The 27,005-nt window shown below is 43.8% G+C and overlaps 2 protein-coding genes and 1 non-coding gene across 9 annotated transcripts in view; 1 reads left to right on the top strand and 2 right to left on the bottom strand.

Annotated features, from left to right (window-relative positions):
• The window catches only part of Ube2r2 (ubiquitin conjugating enzyme E2 R2), an 89,500-nt gene extending 87,561 nt beyond the window's left edge, over nt 1-1,939 (top strand). For both annotated transcript variants that reach the window (XM_010619212.1, XM_010619213.1), the window contains one exon: nt 1,282-1,939. In XM_010619212.1, the coding sequence (XP_010617514.1) occupies nt 1,282-1,501 (220 nt within the window). In that variant the 3' untranslated portion in view covers nt 1,502-1,939. The remainder of the gene's footprint in view (nt 1-1,281) is intronic.
• Nucleotides 1,940-5,795: 3,856 nt separating this feature from the next.
• Ubap2 (ubiquitin associated protein 2) overlaps nt 5,796-27,005 on the bottom strand; it is a 118,858-nt gene continuing 97,648 nt past the window's right edge. For 4 of the 6 annotated variants that reach the window (XM_010619216.3, XM_033759027.1, XM_010619218.3 and 1 more), the window contains 16 exons: nt 24,082-24,356; nt 23,018-23,187; nt 21,343-21,556; nt 20,059-20,098; nt 17,529-17,712; nt 16,545-16,614; nt 12,027-12,222; nt 10,689-10,780; nt 10,365-10,412; nt 8,248-8,326; nt 7,844-8,049; nt 7,430-7,529; nt 7,239-7,346; nt 7,036-7,103; nt 6,759-6,950; nt 5,796-6,678 (listed from right to left, as the gene is read on the bottom strand). In XM_010619216.3, coding sequence (XP_010617518.1) covers nt 6,583-6,678; nt 6,759-6,950; nt 7,036-7,103; nt 7,239-7,346; nt 7,430-7,529; nt 7,844-8,049; nt 8,248-8,326; nt 10,365-10,412; nt 10,689-10,780; nt 12,027-12,222; nt 16,545-16,614; nt 17,529-17,712; nt 20,059-20,098; nt 21,343-21,556; nt 23,018-23,187; nt 24,082-24,356 — 2,138 coding nt within the window. In that variant the 3' untranslated portion in view covers nt 5,796-6,582. The remainder of the gene's footprint in view (nt 6,679-6,758; nt 6,951-7,035; nt 7,104-7,238; nt 7,347-7,429; nt 7,530-7,843; nt 8,050-8,247; nt 8,327-10,364; nt 10,413-10,688; nt 10,781-12,026; nt 12,223-16,544; nt 16,615-17,528; nt 17,713-20,058; nt 20,099-21,342; nt 21,557-23,017; nt 23,188-24,081; nt 24,357-27,005) is intronic. The other 2 variants (XM_010619220.3, XM_010619219.3) reach the window with 1 other exon arrangement.
• Nucleotides 18,445-18,522, bottom strand: LOC117284370. The gene has a single exon (XR_004515458.1). It is a non-coding gene; the product is annotated as a small nucleolar RNA SNORD121A (small nucleolar RNA).

Consider the following 27,005-nt stretch of genomic DNA (forward strand, 5'->3'; position numbering starts at 1 on the left):
TTTTTTTTTTTTTTTTTTTTTGAGACAGGGTCTCACTATGTAGCTCAGGCTGGTCTCAACTCACAGCAATCCTCCTTCCTCAGCCTCCCAAGTGCTGGGATTATACGCATGCGCCACCACACCTGGCACAACTCCTCTTAATATATTTTTATACCTTCAAATAGAGCAAGTATAGATCCAACTGATTCTGTGCATAGGAGATCAGTTATCACTGGAACTTAGTCTTTCTATACAAATAGATTCTCTGTAAATCTGGTTGGCAAAAATACTACATGGGAAAACAAAACAGTGCAGAGAAATCACTTCATGACTACTGAGTAATATGAATCAGCAGTTCTGCTTTTTACCCATTGCGATCAAAGTTCCTCTGAACTTAAAACCATGGGAATAGGTACCGTATTTCAGGCAGAGTGCAGACTGAAGCCAGAGGCTTCAGGAGTGACTAAAAGAGGTTTATTGTGTACCAGATTTTGTCATAGGCATTAGGGTACCAGAGGTCACTAAGAAGGCCATGGCATCTGCTTTATTGGATTCACATTCTGATAGGGGAAGCGAGAGGAATGAACATTCAGAAAAGAGCATGGGGCGGGGTGGATAAACTAGTAATAAGTAGGATAAATGTGAAGGATAACATGAGAATGGCTAGATGGCTACTTTAAATTAGGTAATCTCGGGCTGAGAGTGTCCTTAGTGCTTGCTTGGAATACAAGGCTCTGGTTTTCATCCCCAGCAAAGTTCTGATAAATTCAGTTGTCCAAACAAGCCTTCTTTAAATTGATACTTGAGATCTGAGTGACCAGGAGTCAGAGCAGGGAAAGAACGACTGGTTAAAATAGGTTACTTCTGGTTATAGCTGGAAGGTAAAAAGATCACAGTGGCTTGAATGTGTTGGAATTGGAAAAGATAATTGGCTTTAAGAACCAGAGAGAGGGTCAAAAAAGACTTTGGAATACAGTATAAGGTATTTAGAGTTTACCCTGAATATAAAGTAGATTATTAAAAGTTGTTAGGGGTACATGTGTGGGAGGACCAGTGGAGGATAAGACGACTTGGAAAAACAGAGCTAATTTCTGGCTAACATTTGAGAGCCTCTGCTTTAAACTCCCTTTATGTTAGTTTATTTCTCTCCCAAAAGGTTGCTGTTAAAACTAACATGAGACCCTTTAAAGCGGGTACTTCAGTTTGGGAAGTAAAGTGATAAGGAATCTTGATTAAGGCAAATTATAAATATCTTCAAATCTGAACTACAAACTACTTTTGTGTCATCCTCCCTCCCTTCAGGAAACAGGTTTCAGCCACTAAGGCCGAAGCAGAAAAGGATGGAGTGAAGGTCCCCACAACCCTGGCGGAATATTGCATCAAAACTAAAGTGCCTTCCAATGACAACAGCTCAGATTTGCTTTATGACGACTTGTATGATGACGACATTGATGATGAAGATGAAGAAGAAGAAGATGCCGACTGTTATGATGATGATGATTCTGGGAATGAGGAGTCGTGACGCGCTCCTTCAGTGCCCCTGTACTGCCCTGCCGTCTCAGGCCAAAGGGAGGGGAGCAAGTGGGGACCTAGCAGTGGCCCCTCAGCAAAAACCTATTCAACAGGGGGTGGGGAAACAAACACGGCTCCTGCTGACTCACTCCCCTTATGGATCTCAGTTTGCTCCTTTTTATGGACCTTTAATGGAGAGAAAGTAACCCTGCAGAATGTCTGAATTCTTGCATTCTTTACCCTTCCATCACTGTATTGATTTTTTTTTTTTTTAAAGACCCCAAACTCCAGCCTCACTTTGTCTTTACAAAATGTGCACAGCAAAACACATTTGGTCTGTTTTTAGATTCCTGAAGAATTTAAATAGTCTTTTTAAAGACATTTAATGTGTTTTAAAGCTGGGAACCCATTGGGAGTTCATAAGTGCTGCATATACTAGGTAGCAAAAGAAAATGGAAACAAAATAACCCATAAACTTAAAAAAAACAGATTTGCCAAGGTTTAGCTGCTCATTTACATTAGTGTGTGTACATCTGTTCAGCCCTTGGTGGTGAATTTTCTTTTCCTTCAAGGCTGGGATACAGTGGGCATCAGGGACTTAATTTCTTGCTAAGCCTGATGAAATGTGTTCCTGTAGCCTCCACGAATTCTAACATGGAGGTCTCAGCTACTTTGAGGAGAAAACAGATTTTGATTTTTTTGTTTTATTTTTTTTAACTGATTGGGATTTAAACTCTGAAATAAATATTCATACTTTCCATAGAACAACTGAGCACTTGGTTGCTATTTATTTTAAAGGCAAGTTTTTCCTCTTACCAGGGAGTGGGGCAAATGGGGAGGAAGCAGAAATTAGTGTGTGTGGATTTTTAGTAGTGAGAACAAACTGTTAAAAGTCACACCAGCTTTGGTTGATGCTGCTGAGGGAAAAAAGAACTACTGGTGGCCACTTGTTGGGAGAGGAAACATCTGTTTTATGTATTTAACATGGCCTTCCCCTCAAAGACCCTTAACATGAGATTTTGTTTGTTTTTAATTTAAATAGCCACTTTTAATTACTCAGTATTAACCCTAGGTGCATGTGTTTAAGATTTTTTCAATGAGCTGCTTATACTGAGTGATAAATGTGGACGTGTGAGAGACTTGAGTGACTGGTTCTTGCTTGCTTCATTGGATGTAAGCTGGACTTTTTTTCTTTAAATGTATTTGGAGTGCAAGCAGAAACTGTACATGAACCTTCTCTGGGCCTGTCTCTTGTGGCAAAGCCAAGGTTATTGATTACAAGCAGTTTCCAGGCCAGGATAGATCTTATAGCCATGCAATTGCTGCAGGTTTGACTCCCAGGTCTCAGTCATGTGTTCTCTCCAAGATTGAGATCCCGCAGCCTTTTCCATACAGGAACTACAGAATTATAAGGTGATTTTTTGTTTTGTTTTGTTTTGTTAATGAGGTGCACAAGTTAATATGTGTTGAGTGGAAAAAACTTCTATAAAATCAGATTTCAGAAAGAAAATACAGCAAGGATGGACTACAGTCCTACTTAAGATCCCTGTATACCAGTATCATCTTCAAATCATAGCTCAGAAAGAACCAAAGGGCAGATCAGGGACAGGGGTAGGACAGATCCTAGAATGGTCAGAGTAGGTGATGCTTTCTTCCTTAGCTCCTCCTTCCTTTCTGATCTCAGGGGTTTCATTTGCTCTTCAAACTCCCAAACTGAAGCGATTTCCTAGCAGCCAACTCTGGTCTCTCAAGTTTGGTCTGTTATTAAATGGGAATGTTTAACATGTTAAGGTTCTTATGAGACACTGTTGAGCCTGGTCCCAGAATCTCTGTGTAATCTACACAGGGCTAGGGCTGTCATTATACCCTGGATTCCACAGGTTCAGAAAACAGCTCTGTGTGAAGATAAACTATTAAATCTTCTGAGTACAAACCAAATTTTGAAAATGAGCTCTTTGCTTCCCACTTTTGCAAGGCAGGTGGCAGAACCACTGAGCTAAATCCCCAGCCCCGTCCTACACTTCATAAGTAATGCTTTCAGATAACCTGCAAATCTTCTGGAGCCAAAGCCTTTCACAATGCTCTGATTTACCTCCCCACTCCAGCACCCCCAACCGCAAGTTTACAGCCAATAGCTTGGTCTTACTGTCTTTGGCGCCCTAAAATGAAGCCTTTCGTTCTCTTTCTGCTAAAGCATCTCGCTCACTCCCAGGGCAGGCCAGGCGGCACCTTGGCATTGTGGGAGGTGCTGTGCTGTTCAGCTCTGTCCCATAGGCCTTGCTGGCCTCTGTTGCATGTTGACTCAGGGAGTCAGGGAGCCAAGTGAAGGTTGTTTTGTCAGCCCTCCCTTCAGGGTATTACTGTTGTAGGCTGGGTTTGCCTCTGATAAGAGTACAATCAGTTCCAGGAGACTGGGATATTTTGACTGTGGCAGGTATTCTGATAGTTTAGCCTCACTTACAAAACCCAGATGCTGGTTCCAGGCTTCTGTCCCTGAGAATATATCCTGTGGAAAAATACTTGAGTACAAGTTTTTGTGTTTTCCCTTTTGGGGAGTGGATGGAGATCTCAGGCTCATGCCAGAACCTTGTGAGTATAGTTGTGCTTGGTGTGAAATGAACTTAAAATCCTGCATTTTTCAATTCCTTGATTCTAATTGAAGCCTCAGTGAATTGCTCTTCAGTTCCCTGTATTTTGAGGCTGAGTGCAGAAAATAAAATATGATTCTGTTGTTGCTTCTCTGAGAGTCTCCCTGCCCCGCCCCTTTCTCATCATTCCAGAGTTCTTTTCTACTAGCCAAGCTTTTTTTGGTAGTCTTTCTCCAGGCAATTACTAGCTTCTTTACTTGCTGGCTTTCTTATGTTTGGGGCATAATATAGTAAGAGATTGGAAGGGGGAAATGTACAATGTCTGCTGGAAATTAATTCTCAACCTTCCCCATCCCAACAAAAAAGGTTTACATTTACAACTAAAGATTCAGATGCAATTTTCAACTATTTTGAAACCAGCAGGACACACCCGACTTTAATAGCTTTCTTAGCTGAAATTGTAGATGTTTTTCTTCAGTTTAACTTATGAAAAGATTATCTGATGCATTTTGTGTTGACATCCCCTTTAGTGTTTTATTTTGTCTTTTTCTGCCCATCTGTCTACTAATAAAATGTGAAATAAAATATACCTGTATTGCTATTTCCCCATGGGATGACCCTTTTTTTTTCTCATGTTAATAGTAAATATTTTTACTGTTACCTTAGAAATTATGCTCAGTACTGAAAAAAGTTAAGGCCACCCCCAAAACTGGCTAATGTGCCTTTCCAACCCTTTCAACCCATCTCCCTGGAGAATCACCATCCTCAAACCACATAAGCTGCTAAGGAAGGTTTAAGTGAAGGCATGTTCATTTGTGTTAGTTAATTCTGAAATAGCACATAGTCTTTGAAGGCTGTTTGTTCTGCTGCCTTTCTTGGGAAGGCAAATACCTTGTCATTTGTGTATCCTGCTTCCCATTGGTAATACAGTAATGAAGCAAGAGATCACATTAATGAAACCCCACACTTTGAGACTTGTGGACGTTGGCTTTTTTTCTAGCTAGGACTCCAAGCTGTGAGTTAACAGCTTCATGTATCCCATCTGAAGTCAATGCTCCTGACCAGAGATGAAAAAGTATTAAATGTGAGCCCTGTGACCCTGGACTGGTTTGGAGACAATAACTTGATAAAAAACAATAGGTTAAACATTCCTAATCTGAAATGCTCTGAAACCTGGCATATATTTCTGGTTCCAGGCATTTGGATACTCAACCTTGTACTGCACTGATTTTATTAGCTGATCTGAAGTAGTGACGTAGAATTGAAATTAGAGGCTAACGCTTGAGAAGCAACAGGAACTGCCAGTCAAGGTTATGTTGGTTGATAAAAAGCAGAGAGCATAGGCAGGTATAACTGCACAGTAGATCCCCACTCGATTTCTTTTCCCCCTTCCCTTGCTCAGTTCTTGGCTTTCACTCTAGATTTGGAGAAGAAGTTACACTACCCTGGCATTCCTGTCAGGGCTGCAGAAAACCCATGCGCCAGTGGGGCCCAGTGAGAGACTGACCTCTAGATAACAGCTTATAGGCTGGGCCCTGTGAAGAGGTTTAGCTGTCTCTTCAGCTATATCATTTGGACCAACTGAAGGTCTCGCAAAGAAGGAAATAGCAGTTCAAGCCAAATCGACCTGTTGTCAGATGCCTGTGGCACAGGAAGTCTACTCTAGCCCTGTGAAGTCCAGGGGCCACTGCTAAGCCACACCACACAGAGACAATGCATGCTCTCAGAACTTTATTAGGTGGAGTTTGGGCAAGAGAAAGCCCCTGAAACAGTTGCCCACCCAGTTCAGGACAACTGGAACAGAGGACCCTTTGCTTGGAGATGGGCTTGCACTGAAGTGGAAGCAGATCTTTGATTTTTTTTAAAGGGGAGCTGACTGGCTTAATTTTTCTGAGACCAGATTGTTTTAAACGGTTGGCTAAAGAATGGCAATTTTTAGGGACAGGACCAGACGCAGAAGGCCTGGCTCTGTGAGGACAAACATGAGCCTAGATTCATGTTGGGCAGGTGATCATCTCTGCTATTCCCAGATCAAGATTTGGTGGAAGGGGGACCATGACAAATAGCAAAAGGACCAGTTTCTCAAAAACAGGTATAAAACAGTTACAAAGGAACAAAACTCAAATAATGGTTTACAAAGGGACTGAGAGAAGCTGTGATTCTTCATTGCTACCTCACCCCAAAACCCAAACTCCCTTGAAGCAGTCCTTCAGTGCCACCAGACAGGAGGCCATATGGAAGACCAGAAGGCAGAAGGGTGCAGGCTTGGTACAGTGAGAAAGGTCCGGATGGGGAGAGCAGACTTGGCTGCACTTGCAGCCCTGGGCTTCTATCACATTTACAAATACATACATAAATACATTACATACAATAGTCTGGGAGGAAGGCTCCCTGCAGAGGTTCAAGAATCTAGGAAAGGGCACTGGGCTCCCAGAAATGTGTTCCACGTGTTCTCTCCTGCCCAGGGTAAGCCCTGCCCCAAGCCCACTCCTCCCTCAGCGGTCTAGTTTGTCCAGTATGGAGAGTTGCCATAGGTGGGTTTGGAGGCTTGAGACTTGGGCTGCAGGGAGCTGGGCTGGCTGCGCTGTCCTGAGCCACTCTGAGGAGGAGAAAAAGCTGTCAGGGCTGGAGAAAACCCAGGTCCCAAGGCAGGAGGGCCACCCCCTCCACTGCACTCACCTGGGCATCCTGCGGAAGGTGGTGGTGTAGCAGCTGTGAATGTGGCTGCTGGTGGGCTGGCAGGATGTGCAGGAATGGTGGGGGTACATAGCCAGGGGCTGTTCCAGGGGCCAAGGGGCCAGTGGAGCCCAAAGCTGAGGGCAGGCTGAAAGGTGGAGGGGTCCCTGCATGAAATCCCTGCTTGTCAAAAGTCTGTAGGGCAAAGATGACAATGGTGACGGTCAGGCTGGGCTTTACCTACCACCAACCCATCTGTCCACCTTTTGTCCTCCCTTACCTGTGTCTTGCTATAGACAGAACCAGTCATATCAGGTAGGCCAGTGGCGCCTGAAGACACTGATGCTCCTAGGAAGAAAAGCAATTAGTTGTTCCCCACAGCATTTGGTCCCAACTCTAGGAACACTGAGGTGGCCCTGCCTGTGAGGATCAAGTAGGAGACAATACCATGTTTTGATGCCAGAAAGGATGGGTAAACACTACCTTTGCTAGGCCCCGAACCAGCAGACTTGTTTGGTGCCTGTGATGATCCAGCATAGCCACCCTTGGTGTAGTCACCTGCTGCTGTCCCCTGGGTCAGGTCATCATAACCTAGCATGGCAGCATATGGGACACATGGTGAGCTCACAAGCCTGCTCTGCCCTGTCTCTGTCCCTGCCGGGAGCATCCCTCACCTGTGCCGTAGCTTTGCTGGCCATAGCCACTGGCCTGCTGAAAAGGCGTGGTGGGGGTGCTGAGGTTCACACCATGCTGCTTGGCTGAGGCTGGAGGGACCTGGTGGGGCAAGCAGGTGAGTACTAGTCTAAGAGTAACGCAGGGAGACAGAGCAGACCAGACATCTCTGCCATAGCCTCAGACAGCAGGTGACATACCCACCAACCAGAGGGCCTGTGTCGTCATGACTGCAACACATGGTGGATGTAAAAGCAGATGGGGATGTAACTTCATTCCCAGTCTGAACTGTTCTGAGGGCCAGGTAAGACTGAGTGGGGTCAGGACCAGCCCTCGTCCCTGCTTCTCCTCCCAAGTTTCATCCTTCCTGGGATGCAAGGCCAAGGGGAAGAACTGTGGACCCCACAAATACTCACGAACATGGTGGGCCCGTATTGGAAGGCACTGGGTACACCGGTATAATAGGGGAGGCCAGTGTAGCTGTAGCCAGGTGGCAGTGCAGGACTCAAAAAGGGCTGCTGGGCTGTGTGGTGGGCCTGGGATTGGCTCTGCTGTGGCTGAGCTAGTGTGGTGGGAGGTGCAGGGGATGCAGAATCGCCTCGGCCAAACTTTGTGACTTCGCCTAGGAGAAGAACACTGAAACTTATACAACCAGGGAAAAGGCCAGACTGTTTCCTGCATACAGTAACAAGTCTTGCTGCCAACTCAAGCAAGAGCACTGACAAAACCTCTCAGTTCTTCCATATTTGTCTGCTACTTTCCTGGAGTTAGCTATAGGACAGCTCCCACCCTCCCACTTTCACCCACTGAGCCAACCAACCTGAATACGGGTTATTAGCTAGGCTCCCATCTCGGCTGGCAAGGGCTGTGGGTGCAGCAAAGGGAATTCCGTAGTAATCCTATGAAAGACCAGGAGGCTCATTCAGAAATGGTCTCCTCCACCTCAGGAGACAGACCCAGCAAGCAGCACAGGCACAAGGCACTCTGGGTAATGGCACATTTCCCACACAGGCTGCATGGCTCAAAGGCAGCACTGAGACAATTCTGGGTAAATGGTGCCTTTGGGAGTGTGCAGCTCAGTAGCCTTGATCAACCCCCAATGGGTTTTGCCAGGCAGATCCCTACGGGACCAATCTCACTTGTCCATTTCACACTACAGGCGGGTGTTTGACAAATGCCTTATGATGAACCTACTTTACTGGCTTTTCTTGTGTGAGACTAAAGAGCTGCCTGAAAAGTTGGTGAACAGAAGAAACCTACAAAAGCAGTCAGTAGGAAGGGAGAGCCTTGTCGGTTTAACGATGGGACAGAGAATAGTACTTGGCCCAGAACCCCAGGTCTAGGCCCCCAATTGCCCTTTACCTTACTCTCCTGTCTTGGCAACAATGACACTGCTGAGTACCCAGGCTTACAGTGGCAGGTGAAACAGTGTGGAGACAAAGGGCAAGACATGTCACACCTCAGGACAAGGCAGCCCAGCTCTGCCTGCCCTTACTCGCCATCCTGGGTTCCCGCAGCACCAGACATACCTGGTGTCTGAGCAAAGGGCAAGCAAGCCCTCAGGCAGCCCTAGATCTGTGGTCAGAGAGAGAAACCACCCTGGCTGGAAATGGCATTCACACCCTCTTCTGACCACATTTCCAGGTAACCTCCAGGAAACCCACAGTATCTTCAGTCCAGAGCCTTAGGAGGCAGCAGGACTGGGTGACCTGCATGAAGCTAGTGGGACACACTGTAGACAGCTGTAATGCAAGCCCAGAAGAGGGAGCCCGTCCACAGATGATGAGGAATTGTAAAGGGAGGAATTAGGCACAAATGCAGGAAAGGGTTGGGGCACAGATTTAGCTCAGTGGTTCTGTTGCCTGCCTCGGAAGCACAAGGTTTGGAGTTCAATCCCCAGTACAAAAAAAAAAAAGGTCAGGAAAAGGTAAAAATGGGAAGTGCAACTATTTAAATACAAGATGACCAAAACCTGCATATTTTTCATTAATTTATACAGGATTAACAGGAAATATTAAAATGACAACTTGATTGATTGGTACCAGGGATCGAACTCAGGCCCTTGCGCGGCAGGCTACAAAACCACTGAGCCAAATCCCCAGTCCTCAAATTTATTAAATACAAGAACCAACTGGTTGAAATGACACCTGCCTGAGTGACGCTTGGGTTAGTCAGTATGTAAATACATGTGCTGCCCAAATGATGCGTGCGGTAAACTGTTTAGTAAAGGAGGAACAGGAGAAAGAGAGCCCCTCCTCTAGGAACACATCCAAGGGTCTGACAGTCTCTGACGGATACCTCAGGAAACATCAGGTTAAGAGTGGCCACCCTGAAGGAAGTCCTGCCAACTGGAAGGGCAAGGAAACCAGCTACTTCCTGAACCTGTCTCCTCTCTTCTTGTTCCCATGGCTATCCATGGAAGGCCCAGGGTTTCATCCTCTTACCTGGGCCAGAATAAAGAAGCAGCCCTGACCTGACGATGTGGCTGCAAAAACCAGGGAGATCCCAGAGTGGAATGAAAGGCCAAGCCTAGAAGATACCTTATTCAAACAGCAGAGGGCAGAAGAGTTATGCTGCCATCGAGGGCAGAGATACTGGCCACCATGGTCCAAAGAACCAGAGTGCTTTGAGGGGAATTTTATAAAACTCAGGACTCAGTAAGCAACCTAAATGTCTTGTACCACATGGCTTTAAGGATCTTCTGTAGATCCAGTTCCCAAAGGACTTCAACCTGCCCAAGGCACTCCTCTGCCAAAGCTATGGCAATATTAGGCCCAATCACCAAATGGCAACCGCCTTCTCAGTAGTGGTGCCAAAGCAGTTCCAAAGGCCCAGGATCCTGAAGTCCAATGAAGGTGGCAGTCAAGGCCAAGGGAATGAAGAGCATGTAAAAAAAGTCAGAATCACCACGGCCTCCCCATGCCACGTCCCACTTACCATAGGCAGCCGTGACTGTAGCATCTGGAGCTCATCATAGCCATAAATCTGCATAAGAACCAGAAAAGACATGTAAGGGACCACACACCATCCCATGGGAAGCCCAAGCCCATCTAGGGGATAAAAGGTTAGGGAGATAAGACACACCCAGGAATAGGGCCTGGATCAACCACTATGGGAACCAGTACTTCCCATGAGGAGTCTAGATGGTGGAAGACTCATGAGAAGAGGGGCAAAGACAGGATTCAGGGAAAAAAGAGCAGCCCCAGCCCAATCCAAGGTCCCTGTCACCAGGTCCTGCCAGGAATTCCACCCTGTGCTCACTGGGTAGGCAGGAAGCAGTCCTCCAGGGCCCACGAGGTACTGGTTGTGCAGCAGGGGAGGTACCCCTTGAGGCAGGTTTGGGGGTGCTTTGCCTGCAGAGGGAAAAATCAAATGGAATGGAGCAACACTGCCAAGAGTGAGATTTCTCAACTGCTTTGGAAGGAGGCACAGGTCACTGAGCTCAGCTGGCCACAGTGCTGCCCCAGATGGGTGTGTGTCCAAGAGGGTAGGGCAGTGGCCTAGAGATGGCTGAGCTAGAAAGTAGTGTAAAAAAGACAAAAAGCACATGCCATATTCAGAATATTATAACACCAGAAAACTGTACCCAGAGAGAAACACCTGTTGCCCTCCGATCCCAAAGGCCACACTGCACTGAGCAAATATGAAGGTAAGAAAAGATATGCCTCCTCCAAACAGAAGAAGGAAGCCATTAGGGTTTTTTTTGTTTTGTTTTTTTGTACTGGGGATCCAACTTGGGACCTTATGCTTAAGAGGCAGGCAGTGGAATCACTGAGCTAAATCCCTGGCCCAGGAAGCCAGCCATTTGGTTTACATCTGTTAAGTTCCACTAAAGCTAATGTGCTAAAGGCTTGTCTCTAGTTAGTGGTGTTATTGGAAGTGGTGGACCTGAGGAGGAGAGGCCTAACTGGAGGAAGTAGGTATGTGGGGAGGCCCTCTGAAGGATATGTTGGGACCCTCTGCACCCCCGACGCCCGCTTCCTGGCCTCATGAGATGTGCAGGTTTCCTCCGCCATTATTTTCTCCATCACGCTGCAGGCTCACCACAGGATCAGAAACATGAAGCCAAGTCACTATGGACTAAAAAGTCTGAGACTGTGAGTGAAAATAAGTATTTCCTCCTCTAAGTTATCTCAGATATTTTGTCACATGGATGGAAAGCTGACACTGCAGCCGTACACAGTGTCAGGAAAGGGTCAGGCTGCATCAAAGGCAGGTTTGGGCACTTTCCACTGTCTGCTTAGCCCACCAGGACAGCCTCAGTCTGGCTGACAAAGGGTCACACAAAGTGGCCAGGAGAAGACCACAACAGGTCATGCCAGATCCCTCTAAGTCACCACGTCAATTCAGCTCCAATTACGGACAGGCAGAAAATAAGGGAGAGCCACAAGCACTGAAGCTTCCAGGAATCTCGGCCCAAAGAAGCCTGCCTGACAAACTCATTCCATCCTTGCCTCATGAAGGCTGGAAGATCAGTCTCATGAGGTCAGTGTAACAGCAGTACTTGGCTGTGGCAGTGGCAGTGACACAGTCAATCCTCTGATGCTTGTGTAGATATGAGGGTGCAAGGATGGGCATGAGAGGCCCCAGGGGACCTACCTGAGGTCACCAAGGGTGCGGCCCTGATGGTGCTGCTGGGTGCGCTCACAGTGGTCCCACCCAGGCAGAGGCTGTTCACTGTGCTCATGCTACCAGGTGGGCTGATACTCGACGAAGGGGCACTCGAGGAGGAGGGTGCTGCCGTGGAGAACGTTGCCGAGGACTGGACGGAAGGGGTGTTCTCCACATTGGCATGCTAGCAAAACACAAGCCAGGACACATGGATCTGGAGGCAAAGAAGGTGGGGCTGGGAGAACCTTGCCTGCCCTCTGGGCTTGCAGTGTCATGGCTCCACAGGTAGGTGACAGTGCCACTACCCAGGGGCTCTGAAGAGTGGGGCTCTGCACGCAGTGGTCTTCCGGACACTGCAGCCAGATTCAGCCATCAGGACTTCCAAGTCTCACAGGGACCACTAAAACTGAGCTCTATGACCAAAGCATTCTTTAAAACCCTTCAAGATGCTCGTGCTTGGCTATCTAAAACAAGGCACAGAAGCACCAAACTTCAGATCATAAATGAATAAAACTTATTTGAATATGAGATGAAAACCCACCTCAGAGAAAAGCAGTAAATTTTTTGTTTTGTTTTGTTTTTGTTTTTGTTTTTTTGAGACAGGGTCTCACTGTGTAGCTGAGACTGACCTGGAACTCACTATGTAGCCCAGGCTGGTCCCGAACTCACAGTGATCCTCTTGCCTCAGCCTCCCGAGTGCTAGGATTACAGGTGTGTGTCACCACGCCCAGCAAAGCAGTAAATCTTAGAGAAGAGTAGATCACGGGGCCACAGGCAGCCCAGCCCAAATCGGCCTTTCCTTATTTTAGTCTTAGCTGCTCTGGTCTGGAAGCCACATAAGACCCTAAAAGTCCTTTAATCCAAAACCTAGTAACACCTTGCAGTCTGCCAACACCTAACTAGGGCCTTCCTAAAAGCACATGCCCTACCACTATGCTTACTCAAGGAGATCTACCCAGGAAGCAAAGGTAAAACACAGCAGAAAACTGTTCTGAGTTCTAGAAATCATGCCTAGCAGCACAATTCTAGTAACAAGACACCACGAAGGACTTCGAGCATGGGATGGGATGGGGGCCTGGACAAACAGGAAAAAGCTCAGTAAGACTGACATCAGTCTCCAAATGAGCAAGTGTGCAGACATAGAAGGATAGAAGAGAAGCCAAAGAAAGGCAACTATGACCATCTTCAATTTTTCTCATCTAACAGCCTTCCCTATCCATCAGATTAATAGCTAGAAAGAATTTACCAAGGTTAATACATCTGAAAACATGTTGTCTTAGGGATATCAAGGACTCTTGGTCCTTCAGCACAGAACCAGGGCGGAGAGGGCCCTAGCAGAAAGAAGGAGGGCACAAGAAGGCTCAACCCTATCCAGCGCCTAGGCCACAGACTCTGAGAAACCTGACTTCCAAACCATCACCAGTCACAGAACCCAGAATGGCTCTGATTAAGACTCCCAAATGTTACTGGTCACACAACTCTCACTGGAGAAAAAAAACAAACATTTCTCATACATAAGATGCTTGCTAGAGAATCAGTTCCTGACTTGCTGAAAAGAACTCAAAGAAATCATCCAGAAACCTTCTCCCCCTCCATTCCTTTGTCCCTAACAGAGCTAGTCTGTGCTTCTCACCTCCCAGCACAGTGAGCATGCCAACCCATGGGCTTAACTGGCTCACACCCCACTTAATGGGCCTCACTCACCCCAGGCACTGGAGCCTGGGTAGTCAGTTCCCCAAAGACGGGCCCAGAGAAGCAAGAAAAGGAGAAAACACTGGGATTTCCCTTACAAGGCCAGATGGAAAAAAATATAATTATGATATGCTATGGGAAAAAGACATTATCTGTATGTGTATATATACACACATGCATGGGGTGGGTGGAGCGCCGGGGACTGAACTTGCGTCCTTGTGTTTGTGAGGCAGGTGGCAGCACCACTGAGCTAAATCCCCAGCCGTATCTGTATATATTTTTTAAATAAATTTTTTTTGGAGACAGGGTCTTCCTATGTAGTTCAAAACAAAAATCTGCACCTTTTGTCACAAATGGCTACTAAGTCTCCCCACTATAGAGGGTGGCTAGAAAGAGAACAAAGACCAAACACAAAAACAAAACAAGTATATAATTAGCTCAAAGAAAAGGAATTTCAATGTCTTTCAAACGTAAAAAAGATGCCCAATCTCATCCCATTATATAATATACTGGAGGGCTATTTTTCTTAACACATGAGAAATGTACAAATATGTGAAAATGCCATTTTGAGGAGCCTGTGACAATAAGGCATTACATTTTCTGCCAGTAGAAAATAAACAGATTAAAATCACTAGGTAGGGCAATTGGTATAGAACATACCTAACAACTCCTGGGCTTTACCTGTCTAGACAGCTGTACATGTGAAACAACACAGTGCAGAGGTTATTCAATGCAACACTAGTATCAAGACAAAAAATGGGCCGGAAGGGAAGACAGAAAGTCATACAGTTCAAGTGCAAGACAAATGTCAATATTCCAGGATTGGGGGCAGGGGTAGTGCTGTGTACAGAGTACTCCCATTAATGTGACAGGAAAAAAAGACAGAAAAGAACAGAAGAGAAAGGGAAAATTATTGTGTCTATGCATTTTCATTTTAATGGATTTTGTGCTGTTTTGCTTTTTGACACAGGGTCTCACTTTGTAGCCCAGGCCAGCCTCAAACTCACCATCTTCCTGCCCAGACTCTCAAGTGCTAAGTTTAAAGGCCTGCACCACCATACCTGGCTTTTTACGGATATTTTTAAAGGCTCTATGGAGAAAATAAGCGATTCAGGGCAGAACCAAAAGATTAAACAGGAAAATCTTTCAGTATGCACCTTTTAATATCTTTTAATTATTAGTCAAATATTAATTATCCTGAATATCTTAACAAGGAAGATCCTGTCATCTGATAGTGTGGGACTCACTGGATGAGCATTTCTGGCTGTGCCACTTTGGATTCCATGACCTGCAGTTTTGAGTTGAGACACAGAGCATACAGCTCCTCAGGAGCAAGACCAAAGCTCCTAGCTCCAATGCCCTGGACTTCAAGGCTGCACCTCAGTACTCATACTGAAGGCAGCCACAGATGCCGTAACTGGAGGGCAGAGGCAGGTGGGCAGGGAGGAGTCCATACACGTTCCATGTTGATCAGGGCAACCTATATGTTTTGTGACAAAGAATCTTGTGTAAGATTTCACTTGGAAAAGGAGTTTGAAAGTCACTGTACTTGACAGATACCAAGAGGATAGGTCTGTCCCTTTTCTACCTCTTCACTCTACACTTGAGCTGATTCCTTCTCTAAAGGAAACAAATTTCACTCATTTTATTCCTCTGCCAATCAACTCCATCCAAATGCTCCCCGCTGTGAACATGTTACTTTATCCTTGCTAAAACTCTGCTGTCCAGGAGCATGAACACTGCTCTGTACAGGTATCTTTCCATCCCCCAACCCTAGGCTCCAGTCTCACCCAGCTATTCATTAAATGCTCCTTCCAAACTACTTCCTCTCCAATTCACTACCACTCGTTCCTTAATCCACTACTGTCTGGTCTGACCCTTACTCTTTTAAACCAGACTCCCAACTTGACAGCTCACCAAGCCTCCATCAATAATCCACACAATCTAGGATTATCCGTTGATACATGGGGACATCTCTTGGCTGGCGATTCCAGCATTAATCTCTCATGGTTCCTCAACAGCACAATTCTGCTTTCACTTTTGCCCTCCCACCTCGCAGACTTCCTTTTTCAAAGTGCCTGCCTGTGAGATGAGAAAGATGGCAGGGGGCACGAATCAAATAGGACACTTAATGGCGACCACAAGAAAGTCCCTATGAGCATAACAGAATGGAATAGAATTGTGTTGACTGTACCAGAACCATTAGTCTGAGAGATGTTGTGCATAGGACATATGGTGCAGGATGGAGTTCTTCACCCAAGTGCTCCCTTTGTCCTTCAAGTACTTTTCTGCACAAAGTAATAAAGTTACCAAGGAACCGTGCTTTTGATAGTTTTTAGTGGAGCCCAAGATGGAGTCAGCAACAAACATATTTTTTCTCCTAAAAGCTTTCAAAATCTCAATGTTAACAAGGCCCATAAAACAAAAATTTCCATGCTGACAGGAGAAACTTTTTTTTTTTTGGTACCAATGGAATTCGGGTCCTTGAGCTTGCAAGGCAGGTGGCGGAACCACTGAGCCAAATCCTGGCCCAGGAGAAACTTCTATAAAGAAAAAAAAAGTAATTCAACAGATTCTTGGGAGCAAGCTTGCCATCTGGCCCTCCTTGCGATACCACACTGGGTCCAAGGCAGTGCTCCACAGAGCCTGGGAAACCAGTGGCTCAAACCACATAACAAAATCAACATATTTCAGCCAAGCATAATTCTAGATCATCTCACATCTTCAACACTGACAATCTTCACTCAGATGTACGTCACAGAGCTCCCAGTGTAATAAGGAGAGAGGCAGAGAGGAAGCTCTGTGGACACTTACTGTGTGTGGCGTGCTCGAGGAGACGGCTGCATGCGCAGAGGAGAGGCTGCTCTGGTGACTGGAGAGTGAACTAGAAGACAAAACAGAACACCTGCTGTCCATCCAAACAAGTTAGTTACTCCACAGGATCAAAGCCCACTTGGCTCAAACGGCTATGGCAAAGCTTCTCCCTATCAGATCTCTACATCAGATCTTATGGTTCAGAACCATAACTGGGTCATGGTTAGAAATGACCTAAAGGGTTACTTGTGATGACATCTGACACATCCTGGCCTAGAAAACTTCCAGAAGCAAAGTCAATGAACTCTAATTCTTTAGGCTATAAAAAGAGTAAAAATAGGACTGTGTGATGAATACTGCGATCTGTAGAGCTCATAAAATCTATGATGAGATAAGAAAGGTCCTATATTCAACCCCACATGCTAGAGTCAGAGCCTGAATTCCTGCAGATCCAGAGTTTAAATCAAATATTTTGGACCGGGGATTTAGCTCAGTGGTTTCGCTGCTTGCCTTGCAAACACAAGGGCCCAAGTTCAATCCCCGGTACCAAAAAAAAAAATTTTTTTTTTTTTTTTGCTGAAGGGAGTTAAGAGGATTCCTGGAACCATGGCAATTTTGTAGTCCAACATTTACTCAAAAATCCAACATCATTCATATGTCATGTGATAGTGACAGGAGTCCACAGCTAGGGACAGGGTAGGCTCAGGGCACCAGATGAGGTCCAAGAAGAGTGGCGGTAGAGAACCCTTGGCCTCATCTGTTTCCCAGAAGATCCAGTGTTCTGTTCCACCAGAGGCATTATAAACAGGCAACGTTTTCACATTTGGCTGTTTTGAGACCTGATGTGGCCAAAACCTAAATTCGAGTATTAATGGAAAAGCCCAAGAAGTCACAGCAGAGGCAACAAGTACATTTTGTTGGGGCACAAACTTACACAGCAACTTTGAGTGGCCTTCTCACTCTGTACCCGCATTTCTCCCATACCTGCTAAGCTGAGAGAGGGGGCTGCTGGACAAGTCACCAGGCTGGGACAAGGAGGGCAAAGCAGCAGTGTGCTGGGACACGGAGGGTAGAAGCGCAGTGCAGGAGGTGGTACTGGGCAGGGAGCCCACAGATGGCAGGGTGGAGGGAGGGTCTATCGTCTTTGGAGCTGGAACAGATGAAGTAGCTGTAAGAAACAGATCTGCTTAGTTCCAGAACCAATCCTGAGTATCTTGTAACATATCAGGTCAGGTGATATATATACATGAAGATTAATTCCCTGGGACAATGCCCATCACCAGATGGCCAATCTCTGTCAGGCCAAAAACGTGTGACATCTGGATGTGCAGTAGATTGGACAAAGGATAGGAAATTACACCTTTATAACCTTAACACTGCCCTATGATGTAAATATAATTATTTTACCTATAGAAAACTGACCCTTAGCAGCACCCAAAAAACAGAGGTGCTGAGATTGATATGCACAATTATAAAGTAAGGCAAATTTCTCTCCAAACCGTAGCAGCAAGGTAAAGTAAAAAGCCACTGGGCAAGACCACCCAAGAGTGCTTCTATCCATTCAGTGCCAACTCAAGCTGATGCTGCCAAAGCTCACAGCCAGCTCATGGCAAGGAGCTGAGAACCCACATTGCGTACACTGTAGAGAGATCTATATCCTATTCTTGGGAGAAAGAATACACAACTGCTGTGCAACACCTACTTTCAAAGGCACAGTGAAGCTCAGTGGACACAACTCCTGTCTGGAAAGCACAAGGCCCTGAGTTCAATTGCTGGTACCAAAAAAACAATCAGGTGTACAAAGAGAATTTCTTTGGGATGTGCTTCAACAGATTAATCTCAGAAAACATAAAAAAATTTAGTAGGCTTCAGAAAGGACACAGGACAATCTACCCTACCTGTGGAAAAGACTCAGTTTAGTGCTGTCCACACACACAATTCAGCTATGTGCTTGGAAGTACATCATTGTCTTTTCCAGATAGGAAGGAGAAGCCACCTAACAGGACGGGTGACTTTAAAATAAACACATGTAGGGACAAAATCAGGTCAGCGAACAACTAGGTCAATTCTTACAGACCTTTATATTCCCAAATCCACCACCTTATTGGCAGTCTATTCCAAACCTGAAATGAAACACGAAGTAACAGATAAAGACACCCAAACTAAAGCCCTAAAAGGTACCTGCCTGGGCCATGGGTGACCACTGATAACAGGCTAGCTCTCTAAAAACCTATTTTAAATAGACACTGTGCTTTCCAGATACTCATTACCTTATCTAAAATTCCCAACCCACCTAGGACCTTTGTATGTGTTCTCAATCCCATGACTAGACAAAAGAAAGCAGCCACTATTGCTGCTACCACAAAGAGCTCCACTGTCATCCAATAAACTCAGAACTGCCAACATTACTCAAAATAGCCCTGGCAGCCCAGCATTATCATCAGTACTGAAACCAAATTCCAGTGTATCACTTCTCATGTCAATTCCAACAGAAGTTCAACTGATCTGCTAACATTCTTTATCTGCACTCCCAAAAAAAACCTAATTAAAAAAAAGACCCAATAGTGTATTATCCATTTGCTTTACTGAACAATTAAACAAAATCAATCACAATCAAGTTAGAGTCACAAAAGAAAGAAACAACTAACAAGGATTCACCTATACTATCTCCAGTGATCACTGAGCTAGTGAAGAGAAAGGCATTTTTCTCTAAAGCATTTACACCAATGACAGTTTTCGCTCTCCTCTGTTCCTAAGCAATTTTATCTTTCAAGTTCTGAAACCAATGACTATGTCTTTCCTAAACTAGGATTTTTTTTTTTTCCTTTAGAAGTCCCTCATACCTGGGCAGGGTGCCTATACCCTCAGCTATTCAGGAGACTGAGGCAGAAGGATTGTGAGTTTGAGGCCAGCTTGTACACACCACAGTAAGACCTCATCTCAAATTTTTTTTTTCTTTAGAAGTCCCTCATACCTGGGCAGGGTGCCTATACCCTCAGCTATTCAGGAGACTGAGGCAGAAGGATTGTGAGTTTGAGGCCAGCTTGTACACACCACAGTAAGACCTCATCTCAAAAAAAATTAATGGAAAAAAAAAAAAGAAAGAAAAAAAGAAGGAAGAATTCTTCTACTGGTATGGCAGCCTCCTAACCAACATGGAATCTGTGTCTCTGAAAACATCTTTTAAATGAACACTACATTCTTCAGGTAGCATAGTCTAATTAGGACAGAAGAATACCAGACAGCATCTATTCTTGCTGTGACTATCACAATTGTAATACTACTACTACCTTATCAAATGGGAACCTCTAGCGACCTTCATTAACTGCTACAGAAAGAGAAGTTGCTTTCTCTTAACCAATGAAGCACCAGAAGCCTTTTCAGAAATATTATAAAAGAGCTGTTTTTGAAGATTTAGCCATTGGCCAACTGGTGCTTCTCCCATCATGTTAGCCATACTTTCTCTATTGGTTTTTATTCAGCCATGACAAGAAGAGTTAGCTGATATACTTACTGTCTAGTGTGTGCTGGCTTCGACCACCACCATGTCCATTCTACAAGAAACAGAAGAAAAGTAATCTCACCTTACATCCCTATTAACTGTTGGGATTCAGTAACAATCATATGAATTACAAACTAATGAAGAACACCTGTTTTTTGTTTTTGTTTTTTTTTTCCTCCTTCAGACACAGTCTCAGTATGAAGGTTCAGGCTGGCCTTGAATTCACTTGTAGCCCAGGCTGGCCTCAAACTCACAGTGATCCTTTTGCTTCAACCAAGACTGAGTGCTGGGATTATAGGGAGGTACTACCACACCCAGCATTCTTTTTTGTTTGTTTTTAAATAAAAGGAAAGACAATAAAAAACAGTTCTAATAGCCCAAAAGGGCTAATAGTTTTGAAAACTAGCTTTAGTGTTTTGGGAAATAACAAATAAAGTACACAGAAAACAATGAGACAGTCCTAAAATAATTTTTAAAAATATCTAATGGTGGTGCTGCACATCTGTTATCCCAGCACTTTGGGAGACTGAGTTAGAACCTCAAGTCTGAGCCCAGGCTAGGCAATTTAGTGAGACCATGACTCAAAATAAAATATAAGGGTCAGTGTGAAAGCCCTGGGTTCACTCTCTAGTATAATAAAATAAAAAAATTTGAAGTAGCCTAGCAGAAATTTAGTTGCCCTTCTTCCTTCCCTCCCTCCCTTTCTTCTGTTTCTCCCTCCTTTCCCTCCCAACCCCCTGCCAAGTTTCCTTCTACGGTTCCCAGGAGATATGTGTACATTTCAATATAAAATAAAGCTTATCATTGGCCATAACAATCAAATATGCAGCTAGCGAATCTCTGTAAGGGTAGGACTTACAAAATATGATAAAGAGATCTGATTTATCTGTAACAAAAGCTGAGTAGAGAATAATTACAGCATAGTAAATACAGCTAATGGTAATGCAGTCACATACTGTTGAAGCGAAGGAATCAGTAAGGGGGAAGAGAATAAAATATTCAGAGGTAGAATACAGACCATGTGGAAATACCCAGAACCAAAGCCAAAATGCTTGATACTTAGAGGCTTGTTTTTTTTTTTTCCTTCACTAAGCATGTGTGTCCATAGATCCACACTCAACTCGCATTCATGGGCTCTAGGATGACTGCTATTAACAAACTCAAACTCCAAGGATTATGTTCAAAAGGTAGCCAAGTTTCAAAATAAAATCTTACCTATAAGCATATTATACCAAGCTACACACTAACCTCCAGGAGGATATCCTAACAGAGAAAACAACCTGAAACTTCACTTACCATGAGGGCTCCTGGAGCCGATTCCGGTGGATTCACAGAGCTTTGGTATGCGATCCTGTTGTGCACAGAACTCTGGTCATAAGAGGAAGATGTCGTTACAGGGCTGGTGGAGCTCAGGGATGAGCTGCTCAGACTGGAGGAGGTAATGACTGAAGTTGTACAGGTGGAATTCTGTACAGCACTGGTCATTGGTAGAGAGTTACTCAAAGGATCACTAAAAAGAGTAAAGGTATTAGATATAAATTGATGTCACTTGGCATAGCTTCCTCAAATAAAACTGTAACTTACTGCCAGATTCTACGTTCAACAAACATGTAACTATAAATTTATACTACTGTGTCCTTTAACACTATACTAAATAAAGCTCAGCAATCCCTCACAAACCCATGATACCCACCAAATTTAACTGACAGGCAAGGGCACATCATTAAGAATCCTTAAAATGGCTTAAGGAATCCAGGTCCCTTATCATGATGTTTCAAAAAGGAAACCCCAGTGTACCCTCCACGCCCGGCTTTTCTGCCTATCTTCATTTCTCCCACCCTACCCTGCCCCAGGAGAAGAGATGACTTCAGGACAGTTGAGAACTGCTACCAAAGCTGCTGCTGATTACATGGTGAGGGAGTAGATGGTCTTTGTGGCACCAGGGCAGAGGATAACTCGCAGAGAGCAGTTCTCAGGGAGGTGGAGAGCAGCTCATTAAGGAAGATAGAAGGAGGTAGGGGGAAGGGGAAGGGCATTTAAAAAGGATTCAAACTGTATTATATGCACATACTCACTCCCCAAGATGATTATAAACTGCAAACAAGTATTAATAAAAAAGAGAGAAGAAAAAAAAAGGAAATCCAAAACAAATACCACATTTTCCTTCTGGGCGTGGAAAAATTAACCAACAAAATCTGAAATCTAGGATTTTTAACTTATAAAATACTCCACTGAAGGAAATAACTGCTGCAAAGATGTGGTGGAATAACTGGATCATTTCTAGATTACTAGTAAAAAAGTAAAATTCTGTAATACTGTGGCTAAAGTCTGGCAGTTTTTCAAATGGTTAATTATACCAACTACCATATGAGCCAATAATTCTACTCCTAAGTATATATCCAAAGAACTGAAAGCATACAAAATTCCCAATGTCCTTATCAATGCAATTCGCTATAGACAAAAATCCGCATCAACTACTAATGAATGAATAAAATGTAGTAACTTTGCATGATGAAAAGTCTGACAATAAAAAGGATATATAAAACATAAATGATCTTTAAAAACATTATGTTAAGTCAAAGAAGACCACATGTTGTATGAAATGTTCATGTGAAGCAAATCCTGAGAGAGATCATTGCTGTCAAATGATAGCAGGGAAGAAACTGCAAGTGTATGTTATAGATAAGAGGTTTCTCTTAATCTCTTAAAGGGGAAAGAAAAAGAAGTTCTACACACGCCTGTAATCCCAGCACTGGGAGGCTGAGGCAGGAGGATCGCTGTGAGTTCAAGACCAACCTGGGCTACACAGTGAGTTCCAGGTCAGTCTCAACTACATGGTGAGACCTGTCTCCAAAAAAAAAAAAAAAATCTACAAATAAACATTGTGGATAGCTGCATAAAACCATTACTATAGGATGACTTCTTAAGCGCTATTTTGCAAAGAAAGAAACCAGAGAGTGGAAGTTTTTACCTTAAAGATTTCGAATACAAATTGATGGGATTCTGATTACTATTTTCACTGCCTGGAACTGATCCAAACTCAGAGAGAGAGGATTCTGATCCAAATTCCAGGGCCCCAAACTGAACATTTAATCCAGTGACATCTGCTGAACCAGGCATTTCCACTGCAGAAGCTGGAATCTGAAAAAGCACCACAATCGTATCAGGAACAGAAGCCAGGGACTCTTATGTCTCAAAGGCTTATAATAGAGTCAAACAAGCAACTATGTTCCCTAGCCTATCCTGGCCAAAAAAAAAGGTGTAAGAGACAGGAAGGAAAGAAAAAGGACTAGGACCTATTAAAAAGAGAGTGAAGGGCCGGGGATTTAGCTCAGTGGTTCTGCCAACTCTGCCTCACAAGCACAAGGACCCAAGTTTGATACTCAGTGCAAAAAAAAAAAAAGAAAAAAGAGAGTGAAAAGCTGTGCATCACCTGTAATCCTAACACTCAGGAAGCTGAGGCAGAAGGATCATTGCAAGTTTGAGGCCAGCATGGGCTAGAGAGTGAGTGCAAGGCCAGCCTGGACCACAAAGCAAGACCTTGTCTCGGGAAAAGAAAGAAAGAAAAAAAAAAGTAACAATAATAAACAAAATCAAAACAGATTAAAAGGAAAAGGAATATTAAAAGATAACAGGGAATGATTAGTATTACTGCCACCAACTGCTTCTTAGTACGATGGGTAGAGTGATGAGGAAAGTGAGCTCTGAGCAAACTATTTTCAGGGACACATCAATTATGAAAACATTACCTGGTCAGGGAACCACTCATCTTCCAATTACAGCATACAGCAGAATACAGAAGAAAAACAGACATTTTGAGCCAGATCCTCAGGTCTGTATTAGAAGTAAGGGTCTCTAGCTCTCAGGACAAATCCATTCTCTCTGATATTAGCCCACTCATTCGAAAATGGCCAAATCCTCACAAGGCAGTGCTTGAAAATACTGCATCACATCTAAGATTTAGTACCCTATTTATTACTAGAGCTATATGTTAAGCAAATTCTTTGGGACTGAGACTTCATGACAAATGCCTACCTTAGAAGCTGGAGGTATCCGCCGCTTAGGGAGTTTGAGATGCTTGGGTTGTGGTTGGTGGGCAGACACAGTGCTATTTTCGACAGCCATGTTAGGAAGCTGCAAAAGTTTGTTCACAGTGGAAGCACTGTCTCCAGGTGCTGATTCTCGGTGTTTTGCCTGGGAAGGAAAGGACTCCAAGCCAGGAGGAGGAACACTGGCTGCTTGGCTCTGGTGCTGCTGTCGTTGGCTCAACTGGCTAAGAACGGGGGATGGCTCAGGCTGAGATTTGAAATCTATGAATATGTGAAGAAACAATTATTTGTATCCAGGTCTTAAACCCCTTTTACCACTGCTGAAGTTAGTTAGATCATGACCAGGTTCTCTGAGTCATCTACTTGAAATTCGTGTGTGTGTACACATATGTGCAAATACCTAAAATATTACTAGGTATTCAGAAAGGGATACCTGAGTAGTTTTGCAACTTAATTCTTGTACAACACATAGCTTATGATGAACATATATGGGACAGAGATCTCTAAGAATAGTGCTTAAGTACTACACACACTTGGCCATTAGTTAACAGAGAACGTTTATTATTTTATGGATTTTGTGCATAACTTTAAAAAATTATTTTATTAGATTTGATTTGCATGTAATGTAAAATTTAACAGATACAAAAGTAGGTACAATGAATATAAATCTTACTTTTACCCTCATGCTTGCTCTACAGAGGCAAACACTTTTCCCAGTTTCTTGGCTGTCTTCATAGATATTGTATCAAAACAATAAAGAGAGACATACACATATATACACACAACCACCATAATTTTTCAAAAGACATTTAATTTTCAGAGACTGTTCAGTGTAAACATACAAAGAGTCATTTCCTTCATTTTTATGACTACCAAGAAATCTAGTAATACTATACTAATAGGCTTTAAGGTTTTCCTATTTCTTTCTGTGAAAAAACAATGTGGTAAACTGGGTGTGGTGGTATATGCATATAATCCCAGCACTCAGGAGGCTGAAGGAAGGGGAGTGGAAGTTTAAAGTTAGCCTGGAATACATAATGAGTCTCAAAAACACAGAACAAAACAATGTGACAATAAATGTATTTCTAGTAATACATTTTGCTCAAATGTAACTATAACTGCTAGAATACAGCACCTGGTTCAGAGGCTAAAAATGTTTTAAATTTTGGCAAATACTTCAAAATTGCTTTCCATAAGTAAGACACAACCTTTATTCACTTCATTTTTTTCTCAGACAGGGTCTCACTATGCACATCAGGCTACCCTTGAACTCACTATGCAGTCCAGGCTGGCCTCAAACTTGTGCACCACCATGCCCTACAGAAAAACTGTATAAAAGGCTGCAAAGTATGGCTGGGGACATAGCTAAGTGGTAGTAGTACTCTTGCTTAGTGCGTAGGAGGGCCTGTTTTCAATCCCCAGGACAGGATAACAAAAGTAAAGAAAAAGCTGGGTATGGTGGCAAAGGAGGTTAAGGCAGAACAATCAAAAGCCTGAGCCCAACCTGGGCAACTTAGCAAGACTCGTCTCAAAATAAAAGATAAAAAGAGCTGGAGATATAGCACTGTGCAAAGACCTTTGGTTCCATCCTCAGTATTATTTACAAAAAAAAAAAAAGAGGAAATGGGAAAGGAGGAGAGGGAGAGTGAGGGAGGAGAGCAGAGGGAGAAAGGGAGGGGAGGCGGGCAAGGGGAGAAGGAGAAAAAAAGAGCAAAAGGGCTGGGGATTTAGCTCAGTGGTGCCGCTGCCTGCCTTGCCAAGTGCTCGGTCCTGAGTTAGCTCCCTAGTACAAAAAAAAAGAAAAAGAAAGGAAGAAAGGAAGAAAGAGAAAGAGAAAGAAAGGAAAAGGAAAGGAAGAGACAGAGAGAGTATGACAAATGAACTTAACTAAGCAGCATTTCATGCACTTATATATCCTTTCCTATGAACTCTGTATTTGGACTTGGGGGACAAATTTTTTTTTTTTCTTTGAGACATGTAGTTGAGAAAGACCTGGAACTCACTATGTAGCACAGGCTGGTCTTGAACTTATAGCGATCCTGCCTCAGCCTCTTGAGCATCAGGATTACAGGCATGCGCCACCACGCCCAGCTTGGGGGGCAATTTTAACCTGGTTTCTGATCTTTATTTTTTATTAGTCCTTTCACGACAAGGAAATTATGCTTTCATCTGTGGCATGACTTTCAGATTTTTTTTTTAAATCTACCTTTTGAATTGGTTATGTTATTTTCTTTCATTCCCAGAAAGGCTGCCCTTTTACCCATAGTATATAAAACCTTTCTATGGTTTTTCTACAACTGTTCTAGACTCACTATTCTTGTGCAAGTACTTTAACTTGTTTAGCACTTCAGTGAAGTAATACAATTTTATTTTCAAACCAGTTAATCAATTGCAATAAACCATGTCTTTACCAATGGTTTAACATGCTATGTCTATCATACAGTACAGAGGTCAGAAATCTTTTTCCATGAAGAGGATAGATAACACAAATTTTAGCATCTAGAAGCTACCTGTCAGCAGCTACTCAACTCTGATTTAGTGGAATGAAAATAGCCACATTTTGGCTAATTGACTGACATCCAAAATGAATTTAAAATGGGTATGGTGGCGTACAGCACTCAGGAGGTTGAGATAGGAGGATCACTGCAAGTTTGAGACCAGCCTGGGCTACACAGTGAGTTCCAGAGCAGTGTGAACTGCATACTGAGACCCTGTCTCAAAAAACCAAAGCAAAACAACAACAACAACAACAACAACAAAATAAATAAATAATTTAAAGGACAAGGGCCAGGGATTTAGCTCAGTGGTTCCACTTCGTGCCTTGAAAGTGCAAGGTCCCGAGTTTGGTCCCGGGTACCAAAAAAAAAAAAATCCATCAAAACTTTAAATCATAAGCAAATTCTGTTTAGG

Source organism: Fukomys damarensis, unplaced genomic scaffold (genome assembly GCF_012274545.1).
Source record: "Fukomys damarensis isolate Sample0158 unplaced genomic scaffold, DMR_v1.0_HiC HiC_scaffold_36, whole genome shotgun sequence".
Taxonomy (NCBI): domain Eukaryota; kingdom Metazoa; phylum Chordata; class Mammalia; order Rodentia; family Bathyergidae; genus Fukomys; species Fukomys damarensis.